The sequence below is a fragment of the Pyxicephalus adspersus genome, chromosome 2 (genome assembly GCF_032062135.1).
Source record: "Pyxicephalus adspersus chromosome 2, UCB_Pads_2.0, whole genome shotgun sequence".
NCBI classification, from domain to species: domain Eukaryota; kingdom Metazoa; phylum Chordata; class Amphibia; order Anura; family Pyxicephalidae; genus Pyxicephalus; species Pyxicephalus adspersus.
The window spans coordinates 34554316-34566921 of record NC_092859.1 but is presented as its reverse complement, the minus strand read 5'-3'; the positions used below and the strand labels follow the sequence as shown (position 1 = coordinate 34566921).

Here is a 12606-nt window from a genome sequence, read left to right as displayed (position 1 = left end):
AGATGCTTTCTTTTAATGCTTAGTGCCTTTTTTAACTAAGCTTTAATAAAACTCCCATAAAGACAATTGCCTATATTAGTGCTTGTAAATGCCTGCAAAAACCAGGCGTTGTTTCTGAAAGCCATTCTGGGCACCTAGCTGTGCATATTAGGCGTCCAGGAGAGGTAAATGCTCTCGTTTTTTGAACAAGCCCAAAGTCCTAAGTGTTTTTTGTTTTAGTGTGTTTGGCATCATGCCTTACTGTGTACAGTTTTCTTAAGTAAAGACAACAAACACATTGGAGCATCACTGCCTAATATGTCATTAATGTGTTTTGCTGACAACATAGCTGCTAATTATAAGGCAGTGGGTTAGCAGTGTCAGTCTGTAACAGGAAGTGCAATTACTAGCAAGACCTCTGATAAGGAACTACAAAAGATCCACAAAAAATTATATACTCAAAAAGCTGTATGCAGAAGGATCTAAAACCAAACATGTACCGTAAATGTATCCCTACCCCTGGCCGTCTGACAGGTGGGCTGGGGCCCTGGCAGATGCACCCCCCAGCAGGGTCAGGAGAAGGACCTCGCTTTAGGAGGCGCACCAACCAGAGCCACAGACCATGTCTCCAGTACAAAACCTGCCAACTCTTCGATCACACTTTCAGACCTGCGATGGGAGAGGGTGGGTTCTGGCATCATGACATCACTGTGCATTTAGTGGTCCGTGAGCTCCAAAAGGTTGGGGACCACTGAGTTAAAGAATTTTTACCATTTGACGTTTTTTGCAGGGAGTGGAGTAGAGTCTGGTAGGTAAAAGTCAAAACCCCTGCCAAGTTTATTTTTTTACCTAGACATTTTAGGAAGTAAGATAAATGAGATCTGGTAAGATGTCTTTACAACAAATGTCCCCATTAGATGATTTCTCCTCCCAATAATAAAGCTTCTTCATTCCCAGTGACAAAGGTCACCAGGATAAAAAGATAGGGTGAATCTTCCCAGCAGGGATTTACACCGAAACAATATAACATTGACAGAGCTCTTGGACACTTTGAACTCCAAATTCTTTTCATTAATCGATGACTATCATGTCACAAGACATTATACAAGCCGGTCACCTTTTCACTTATTTCTCAGATAACTGAGAATATAACTCTGATAACCCAGAATATAAATGTGTATTATGGCTTTAAAGTAAAGATAACAGAGACCCAGAGACATCTGATTGCCTCATGGAAAAGCAAATTGTACCAGGGTTTTTTTTTTTGCCTTCCTCTGGACCAATTATGTCTTATAGGGTTTTATATCTGGGATTTGTTTATTTCCCTAGTGGTTCAACTTGATGGACTTTTCAACCTGACCTACTATGTAACTGTTAAGAGTTTGTAATTTGTCTTTGCGTCTAGACAAAACAAAATAAAAATAAAAACATATTAGCACATTTCCCCAAAACCTGCATATAAGTACAGATAAAGTTTAAGCAGTGCTATCAGACCTGCCCAGTTTATGTTATGGAGATGAGGGGGGAGTTATGAAGTCTTGTCCTGGAGTCGTAATGCTACTTCTTAATAGTACAGTAAGTGAACAATGGCACGGTTGGACAGGAAATGTTTCACTTGCAGTTAAACTTAAAGAAAAAAAATGGACTAAAATCCAAGCTGGTAAGCTTTAATAAATTATATTTTCTGTGCTTGGGGTTAGGTACACTTTACGCTGCAGCATTAAATATACACTGTCATTTCTAGGAGCAATCAGAAATTTTTCAAACAAAAACTATTTGATACCACATACGAAATAAATTGCACTTAAAGGAAATTGGATCTGTGCACTTCCATATCATAAGCAGAATCCAGGACAGCGTATTAGCAGAACACTTTCCTAATCAATACTGCTGAAACTTTGGGTGCATTACATTTAGTGTTAGTGAGAAAACTTAATATATAAGGCTTTTAGTATTCAGTAGCTTTGAAGGAATAATATTAGTACACTTACTTGGTATTGTAGACTTTTTTGCCCTGTTACTAGTAAATTACATTTTGCAGATAAGCTTTTAAGGGAAAACTTTCAAAGTTCTGCAATACATGTAAACCCTAAATATAGCTCACATATAGCTTGCTACAGCACTGAATAGAATACGGTTTTTATGTATGTCAGTGCTGCTGATCTCCAGGCTCTAATAGCAGCACTTCCGGTCTACATGAACTTGCTATATCATTGATTGCACATCACTGCATGGTAGAACATGTTTGTGTGGGGTTTGCAGGCCTGATTGCTTGTAGTCTTCATCAGGATTGCATGTAGCAGGGTAACAAAGTAGTAACAGGGTAACCATTGGGACATTTTTCACCCTATAACGGGAATTGCCTAATCCATGATCTTTATGGCAGGACTGCCAGAACTTATTTTAGTAAAGGTAGCCAATTCAAAAAATACACTAACATGCCAACTCTTATATTAGACTTGATGACTGGGTTTGAATTGACATTTCAATAGATCCATCCAATGGATCCTATTTTAAATAAAAGTAGTAGCCAAGCTTCCTGCTTCTGCAGCCAATATTTTTATCATAAGACCACACCCCATTTGTTTGGAAGGTTCTGTGTAAAACCAGGTACATGCAATATGTCCAGGTCATATGGAAAAAGATCATTCTATTCAGGTCATCTGACTGGACTGTGTACTTTTTATTATTTTCAAGCAGAAAGGTTGCAAGATTGATCGCCAATTGGATAATACCTGCTTGGATCTGGGGACAATGAAACTAGAACCAATTATGTGACCTTAATGATATTTTAGTTGTCTATAGAGTTGGTATTCTAGCCACCATGGTTATTGGGGCATTCTTTCCACTAGCCATCAATTTAGGACGACTTTTAGCAAATTGGTTTTAGCAAGAATTCCCTATGAAATTAAAATAATTTTAGGGATTGCTTAACGGTAAAATGGTTGAGATAAGCTGCTATAGAGGATTGAAAGAAACGCTTTGTCAGCCTCAGGCAACCCTTAAAGAGAAAATTTTAGGTTTATGTTTCTTGTCTGCAGAGAGAAAGTCAATCATGTCTATGCAGCTGTTCATCTTGGAAAGCCTATTGCTCCCTCATCTAAAATTGTTATACCGTGTTTCCCCGAAAATAAGACAGGGTCCTATATTAATTTTACCCCGAAAATTGGCTTATTTTCAAAGGATGTCTTATTTTTCTCATGTACAAAAATCTACAGAACATACCTACATATGTGAACACACATACCGTAATGTGGGGACAGTATTATGTGGGGAATGCATTCTCCCTATGTGTACCCCACATATATAGTGCCCCCACAAAATACAAAGCATGCCCCCATATGTGAAGATATACACAGTACTTAACTGTGGTGGTACTATATTATGTGGGGTATGCATTGTCCCCATGTGTGCCCCCACATATATAGTGCCCTCACACAATACAAAGCACCAGTATCCCCCCCCAACATTTACAATATTTCCCCAAAAATCATTGGTGTCAGTGGGGTCAGCATTTGGTTAACAAAAAAAAAGTACTGCTACTGATACCGTACTCGGATCCTGCAATGTGCGTCCCAGCTGCTTCTGTCCTCTTCTCTTGGTATCCCTCCACCGCCGGGTACCACGTGACCTCACTCCGAAGTCTGCTGCAACGGCTGCTCTGTTGCACAATGAAGCTGCCAATAGGGCTTTTTTGGGGGTGCTTTTCTTATGTTTCAATGGTCCCAAATCTAAGGATGTAAAGACACTTACCTTTTTATTATCTTTTTTTGCAATGGCTTCAGGCAACCACAGCCTTATCTGCATACACCAGGGAATGACACAGAGGTTGCACAGTAAATAATCCTTCTTAGGCTAATTACAGAATATAATGTATATAAAATGGATAAAATGGAGAGGAATTTAGATTTTTCACAGAGACAATGACTTTTTGAGAGCTGTTCATTGAATGATTACCCCTGTTGCTTGAGGATTGAGCTATGCAGCAGTTCTGGGCTGATCATTGTCCTCTGGGATGTCCTGAATATACATGTGTTCACTGCTATTTGTTATTAAATGAGCAAACAGATGTCCCATAAATACTGCCAGGCAGTGTACCTTGACATGCAGAGCACTATGGTAAGTGTTACAGTGTGACAAATCACCTATATAAACACAAGAAGGCCTGAATGGTATTCCCAGCCACCATTGAAGTAAGCTGTCAACAGTAATGCATACAGTATCTGGCTTTAATGACCAAACACTTTAATGAACACAATATTATGTATCAATTGCAATCAAAATTGAACTGTTTTTGATCAACCCAATGAAAGAAAATTTTATTTCCTGAGCTTCACATTACGTACACTTGCACTGAGCTGAGCAGCTGTAATAGCACACTAAAGTTCAGGGTTTACACAAGTGTCGGAGAAAAAAAAGAATGGATCAGAAAACAAGTGTCTCGATCCTAAGCAATCCTATACACTATATTGTCAAGCGGTTGTGGATCATCCCATTTTACAGCTACAGGCATGGGCAATATTATGTAACTGCTCTTTTATTTGAATTGATACCAGCCTCCATTGTTGGGGAGCATTCGCCAAAGATTTTGGCATTGTGGGATAGCCGTATATATTCAGTTAAAAGTTTCAATTTAATATATAAATTAATCTTAAAATGTTCAGTAGGATTGAGGTTAAGGCGTTGTGCAGGACACTCAAGTTCCCCCACACGGGTGCAGTCATGGTAGAACAGAAAAGACCCTAAAATCTAAAATCATTGGCACAATTTGGAAGTAAACAAATGTCTCTGTAATCTAAAGCATTAACAATATCCTTTGTTGGAAACATCTGAACCTAACAATAAGTGTCCACTCATTTAGCCATATACCATAGCTTGAAAGTCACCAACAGAACCAAGAACTGAGATTTAAAAACAGGCAAAAGCTATTTAAAATGAATTTTAGGAATGAGCTAGGCTGTCACCTTATAGTGTCCTCCTAAAATTTAGATTGCTTCATTAGTAAGCGTTTGAAATGGCATAAGGTACATAAAGTATTTTCACTGCTTCTCTTTTATAATTTAAAAGAGCTCACTGCAGCAGACAGAAAATAATAAAATGACAAATTCTGGAGGTAATCAGGAAGAGTAATAACATATCTGATGTTTTTTGCAACTTGAAGTAATTGCCAGCTGATCAGTAGCCAAACGCTGTGCCAGGATTGTGTCCGTGGTGTGGGATATTCCCCAAGGCATAAGACTTGGCAGCAATAGGACTGCAGTTACTACACATACCTCTTTAGAGAAATGTCCTTTAACAAAATATTTTTTATCTAAAATTAACACTTTGGTATATATTTTAAAAAGCCAAAAATAATTCAGTTCTCTGACTGATCAAAAAAAAGACATTTGCTGCAGCAGTTGCTGAAAAACACAGCATAGGTCTTTTGGCATACATTTTAAAATAGTCATTATCTTTATTGGCTGGAAGGCAAATATGTTCAGGCAACCTGCTTTAGGCTAGATGTTTTTTCTGGCTTTGTAGCAATACATTATGGAAAGGGTTAGCCAAAACCTGATATATTTTTGCTAATTAATGCAGGTAACATCAATTACATTTATAGTGGTAGATAATAATGTAAATCATTATTAATAAAGAAAATGAATAGTCTAAATGTCCAGACTGTTCCTTTTTTGGATCTGTATCACTTGAGATTTACCTATAGATTCTACTTTAAAAATCAGCGAGCAGGAAAGTCTTTATTGCAGAATGGACAATCGATGTCCCTTCTGCAATAAAAAATACTTACCTGTTCCAGCTCCCAATTGTTTAAATTGCATTGATATCACCTTTAGGCTACCTGCTGCCAAACCTTGTTCTCCACCGTGTCACCATGTGAAGGTGGTCATCTTGCTTGAAGAACAGGGCTTTGCATCATTATGCCACAGCTTTCCCTTTGATGACTAGTGATCTGATGATTGCTGGGATTTTTTAGGGAGTAGCAGGGTGGGAGGAGAAAGACAAGGTGCACAGAACAAAGGAAGCAGATGCAGGGGGATGCTTGCACTGCAGCTTCCCCACCAGCAAGGAGAAAATGAATAGCTTAGAAATCTTATGTACATCCAGGACAGAAAACCTGCACAGTCTGTTCACCAATAACTTACAGACTTGCTTCTAGAGTATACATAGAGCCCATTGAAATCCAGAAAAAGTACAGAAACACCTACAGCTTTAAGGCACTCAAATCATGTTATGTGAATAATTGTAGAAGTGTCTCATATACTATAAAATAGCTTTTTTCTTATTTGAATTTGGTAATAAATGAAAGTGCCAAATTTAAATGTTGAAATTTGAATGTTGCCTTTCACTTGGGACAAAAAACTATTGTTGACCCTAATACTGGGGTGCTATATATGCTAATAAGCTATTAAAAAAAATGCATGTTTCTACCTCTAAGAATATTTACTTATTATTTTGAGTTTTTAAGGATATTTTCATGTACAAAATGTGAATGTAAATTGTGCATACAAAGCAGTAAAATGCTTAAAGCAAAAAGGTGGCAAAATATCCAATGTTTGTAATAAACCTTTTTTTCAAAGGGTTAGAACCACTGCAAAGTTCTCGCCTGTTTATGTCCCCCTTGTGGAGATCTTTTCACTTTCTGTTTAGAAAGAGCTTCCTAAACCTCCCTACTCTAATTAAAAAAAAAAAAAAAGAAGCATGTTAACCTACAAAAAACATGTAAATGTAATATACGTAAGGTAAATATAGTATACCATTTTAAGGGGAATCTTGTAACCCCCTCCCACCCATCATTTAGGTAAGTCTCATGTCTTGTGTATCGCAGCATAACAAGTACAGAGGTGTAAATTACAAAAAAAGTACATTTGTTCACAACAAACTCTAATAATAAGCACAGCAATACCTAAAATGCAAATCAGTACATGTGATATAAAATATATATAGGAATTCATGTCTACAGGCATTCATAGTATCATATGACTTCTCCTATTACTTCCAGGAAATGTTGAAGGATGAAGTCCGCACGCTTACTTACAGAAATTCAATGTACCACAATAAACACGTGTTTAAGGATAAGGTGGTCTTGGATGTTGGCAGTGGTACAGGAATCCTTTCTATGTTTGCCGCAAAGGCTGGTGCAAAGAAAGTATATGGGGTAAGTAATCTAGAACCATATGTCATCTAATTAATTTTCAACATTTATATTATACATCATAATTCTAAATTATATTATTCAAGGATATTTGGCTTGCAATAGTTGTATCAGATTTACAGAAAATGCTAATGCTATTACTAACACATGCTTTGCCCAACTTATAATAGTAAAGCTGGACAGGCCTTCAGATATAACCCACCAGAGCTCCGCTGCAGACATGGTGTCCTGGCCAACTGCAAGGTTCTTCATGATGAAATCAGGATGAAGTACAAGGTGACGGCACAATGACTTCATCATCTCAGCCACTACCCTGAGCGAGTTGGTTGAGCTTTCTACAAGACATGCCCACCCCAACAACGTGTACACATGTTAGATATTTGTCATAGGAAATGATTGTGAAACACAAGACCCAAAGATGAATGAACGAGTGCTGTACATACAGAGCCATTCTGCTCTATGAATAGGGGAGGGGGGAGAATGAGCGAGCAGCACCCCACTGCACTCTCCTCCCTTCACTTCCATTGCAGTGGTTCGTATTCCATTGTTCGTGAAACCACTAGGATGAATCCTTGAATCGCATCACACAGTCTGTTATAATAATGTGTTTTTACTTTCAATGAAGATGTACTTTAATTATTCAGTATGCATGGTATGTAATGCAATTTCAAAAGTTATATTGAATATTTTAAATCTACAGCTTTCATTAGAATAACCCCTAGTGGGTCTGCAATAAAGGTTCTTGTGTAAGCACTTTCTGTAAAAAAAAAAGTGAAAACACTCAATCCCTGTCTCCCAGTTCTGCTCGTGCTTTGACACCCCATTACATTACATTTCTAATGAAGACTACACATAGAAGTTTAACAAATATTAGATAGGCATAGTCCTTTGTTATCACCATCATAAAACCCACCATGAAAGGTGCAATGCTGCCATCACTGGAGAGCATGTAAACAGAAAGTGCTTGCAAATGGGACGTAGAAGATTAATAGTACTTTTATAAGATAAAAGATGAAAAAAGAATTTTAATATTATTATCTTAATGGCAATTTAGAATGCTTTAGCCAATGAAACATATATTTAGTTAGGGTTTATATCCACTGTAACAAATCATATACTTGGTTAGTAGGAGTACTTTTCCTTTACCAACTGATTTCCCAGCCTTCAAAGAACGAATATGGAAGTAATACCAGCAGATACATTTTCATGATTAGCCCGCAAGTTATGATACCTGTGGGATTTAGATATATTGTAATGTTGGATTGCTTTGCTATTTCCTCTGCTGCCATAGTATCCTTTCCAATTACCAGAGAGATGTTCTGCTACTTTGTTGGCTTGTTTCACTACCACACACATTACCTTTCCATTCTCAGCTGATATTTTTTAAAAGAATTGTTTTTCTGCTAAAATATAACTGGTATTATTATTATTATTATTGTTGTTATTATACATGTGCTATATTATAGTGTGAAACATTCTTCATCTTAAAGAAGAACCCTATCCTAGTTTTAAATGGAGTCATTTTAATCTCTAGATTGAAGCAATTCACTAATTATGTCAATACGTGTAAAATAAAAAAGCAACTTACAGGTTAACCTCTACTGTGAAGTACCCAACATTTACAATAAATGTGCAAAACATATGTTTCTGGTCGCAGACATTTATAAAACCAGTAACTGATGCAGCACTGCACACGTTCTGTGAATATGACCTGCAAATGATTTTTAAACATTTGCATTGTGCAACATTTGGAAAATGTACATAAAAATTCATTATAAATGTCCCTCCTTTGTACTGCATTACTTTACTGCAAAAAATGTCAACATGTAAAACACATAAACACATGTGAATGGGATCTATAGGTGATTAGAATTGAGGTCCGGGGTTCCCAAAACTTCACTCATAACAAGCAGGTTCACCTCTCCCAACTTTCAATGCAGCAAGGAGAATGGGAACACTGTAAGGTCGGCTGAAAGCAATACAAGGTAGGTGAGAGCTGATATGGGAACAATGGAGGGACATTTTGCTGTTAAATTACTCCACAGACAAAATAGTCTCTGGGAAGGCCACTGGTTATTTTTTGGGTGACCTAGTCCTGTACTCTGGTGGCTGTGGTATACAAAGTATATACTTCCTTTATGATAGTTAATAAGCATTTTTGGGGGTATGTCAGAGAGGACACGCTTTTGGGGGTCAAGGCAGCAGCAAAATCCATGTATATATGGAGAGCAGGACAAAGATGTGTGGGTGGGTGGGTGATAGGGTAGGTCTGTATTCCAGCACGCAAAAACTGCCAACACTTTTTCAGGACAAATGAGGCATTGTGTTGTCAGACCATACAGGTTAGGAGTTTTCTTGTTAGCAGAATAAACATAGGGATATAGGGGACATTGGAGATGTTTTTTTCCAAGACATACATTTTTAAACAGACCTTTCATGATGTAAGCTGCCTTTGCTGAATTAATTGAAAACAATGCTATTTGCCTGAATGTAAAGCTGATCTTTTGGTGTCAGTATTTTCAGTCATACACCTAAAACCAGCATGAAGAAATTTGTGTGATATTTATCTGAACACCTGAGCTCGATAATCATTGTCAATGATTCAGAAGATGTTAGGGCAAAGGATCAGAACACCAACTAGACAAAAAAATATTAGCAGTTCAGTTTATAACAAATGGACGGAAAATAGCATGTGCTTTATATATCTGTCACATTTTGTGCCCCCTCACGGTCATTTTCTTTCTTTTCTGTGTTTTTCTTTCTGCAGATTGAATGTTCCAGTGTTTCAGATTATTCAGAGAAAATTATCAAGGCCAACCACTTGGATAACAGTAAGACATTTGAAAATATTTCTCTGTTAGCATGCAAAATCAAAGGTTTTATTTTCTTATTGCTGTTCAGTCTACCATGACTTTCACAATGTTTAATACCAATACGCATAATGCTTCTCCTTCTATTTGGAATGAGAGCTATCAGTGAATAAATATGATGAAGTGATAAAAAAAATAGGTACACCTTGCTTCCCAGAAGCTAGTATTGCCCTTTTTTGAATAATTTTCCGCCACTCTCTAACACCAACCTAATTTAAATCAGGGGTTTAAAGAGAGCAGTACAAATTGTTTATTCTAATCAAACATGATTTGGTACAATTTAGAATTCAATAAATTGATGACTGCAAGCAGGTCCTGACCACAGACCATATTTCCACCACACTTCACAGTTGGTATAAAAAGCTTCTTTTAAAAAAAGAAATAGCAGTAGTTTCGATGTTATGTAGTTTTTTTTTCACTGAAAACATCCATGTGGTATATTCCATGTGATTACATTAATCAACTCTAAAATTCTTCTTTATTTTATTGCATTTATATTTGATTATGGAGTGCTTTTTTTCATTTTTTCATATATAGATTATTTATAATTTCTATGGGCATTATATTGCATTTTCTTTTCAGTTGATTAGGTAAGGAAAATCAATTATCCCTTTTGCCTCTTTTCTCAATTTTAAACAGACCCTTATCAAGGTCCCATGTTTTTCCTGGGGGTACCAGTGTTAAGGAACAAGGCCTCTCTGGGTTTTTTTCAGCAGAGGGAGATTATGATCGAAACCTGAGAGAATTGGTACAGGGATATGACCACTTATCCATATCCACAAACTTAGTCAGTGGTTTATTCAGGATTCTGTAAGTTACTTCTACAGCATAGGTTATCTGTCATTTTGGAGTCTGATTTAAAATTACGGGTAACCCCTTTATAGCTTTCTATGTTATTTAAATAACATAAAAGCATGTTAAAAAAAAATAGATACACCCTGGAATGTGTTAACGACAAAACAGGTTAAATATATGGGCAAGTCTTAAATGTTATATAGGGCTTCTAGGAAAACTACTGTATATACTTGAATATAAACCAAAGTTTTACATAAAAATGATTGTCAAAAAGTAATATTGGTTTATACGGGTTGGATATCTGGATTCCAAACTCCAATAAGCTCCCGGTCTGTAGACCCCCAAAACACTAGGGAAATAAGGTTCTCTCCCCCAATGATGACCCTTGCTACTTTTTTGGGGGGGGCAGGTGGAGGAGATGGCATGGGCCATTATTGAGGGAGAGGACAACCTTTTATTGGGTGACAGAGATAAATTTCCATTTTCTATTTTGAATTTGGAATCTACTCTGATTGGTACTAAGTGGAAGAAGAGGTCTCTTAACAAGGAAGGGTTCTTATTCTTATATCAAATTTGTACTCTTGCCAAGCCAATTGTATTTATAAACATTAGAAGAGGAAAGAAGCAAAAAGAACAACTAAGTCTTGGAATCCCCTGAGGAAGCTACAAAGCCAAAAGCATCGGGATTGAGACATCAAATCATTATATTATTTTAACATTCTATCGGTGATATTTAAACAACTGGACTCTAAACCTTTGCAACAGCATATGAGACTGTTTGTCTAGTAAGAAAGCTATTTATATTCAGTAAAAGTATTCTTTGTTTTTCTACTGCCAAAAAAGCCTTCTTTTTGCTTCTTTCCTCTTCTGATTGGTACTATTCAACCACTAATAGTGACAACTATAGTATTTTGGTTATCCAATCTTATCTAAAATAGAGAAACTTACTACCTATTTGGGAAACAGACAGCCATAAATATTGATTACTATATTGATTACTCAAGGTTTGGAATATACATACACAGGAAAGCCTGGTGAGCAATAGCAGCCTTTGTATTTATTTTACTATAAGGCCCAATTTAAAGGAAACCTGTAATTAGATAAATATATAGGCTGCTGTTACTGGCCTTTTTTACGTGCTTATGTGTTATTCTAAAGATGTGTCTTCCATATTTTCTGAGAATTTGAATTACATTAAATATACAAATAAAAAATGATTTAAATATTAATTCAAATTTCATTTGTTGCATTCTTTTCCTGACTTAGGAGAACTGAATTAGATATGTGTTAGGTTGTAGTTTGTGTTGTCACAAAGCTAAAAGCTATAATTTGACAAATGTATAATCTGGGAATTTTTGTTCTTTACATGCAAGTAGCCTTGGTTAAAGTTGCATTTGAGAGTTCAAATTGACCCAGTGTTAATTTTAAAGTCATAGCTGAGCTTAAATCCAATTGATGTCAATGACAAAGGCAATATACAGTGCAGGGCTCCTCTAATTCAGCTTGCAGGCTGTTGCAGCAGGCATAGTCTGCCAGAAATATTTGGGACAACAATTGTGTGCCCCCTCTCCTATCCATAGCAAAGTCCCCTAAAATCTGTTTATTCCATAAAGGTCTGGGTATTCCAAAGGGCTACATGCTACATACAACTGTGTATTGAGCTGTTTGCTTTGAGTTTTAAAATCTAGTTTTGAAGGATCAATTTATTATAGTTTAACAAAATTATATTAAACCAATCTAGAAGGCAGATCTGTGGGCAACATGTAAAATGTATCCGCTGAGTAATTTTATTTTTCCTCCCTTCATCCT

General features: G+C 36.6%; 1 protein-coding gene across 2 annotated transcripts in view; it reads left to right on the top strand.

Annotated features, from left to right (window-relative positions):
- PRMT8 (protein arginine methyltransferase 8) overlaps positions 1–12606 on the top strand; it is an 87032-nt gene that overhangs the window by 43056 nt on the left and 31370 nt on the right. For both annotated transcript variants that reach the window (XM_072400380.1, XM_072400382.1), the window contains exons 3-4: positions 6980–7135; positions 9900–9963. In XM_072400380.1, the coding sequence (XP_072256481.1) occupies positions 6980–7135; positions 9900–9963 (220 nt within the window). The remainder of the gene's footprint in view (positions 1–6979; positions 7136–9899; positions 9964–12606) is intronic.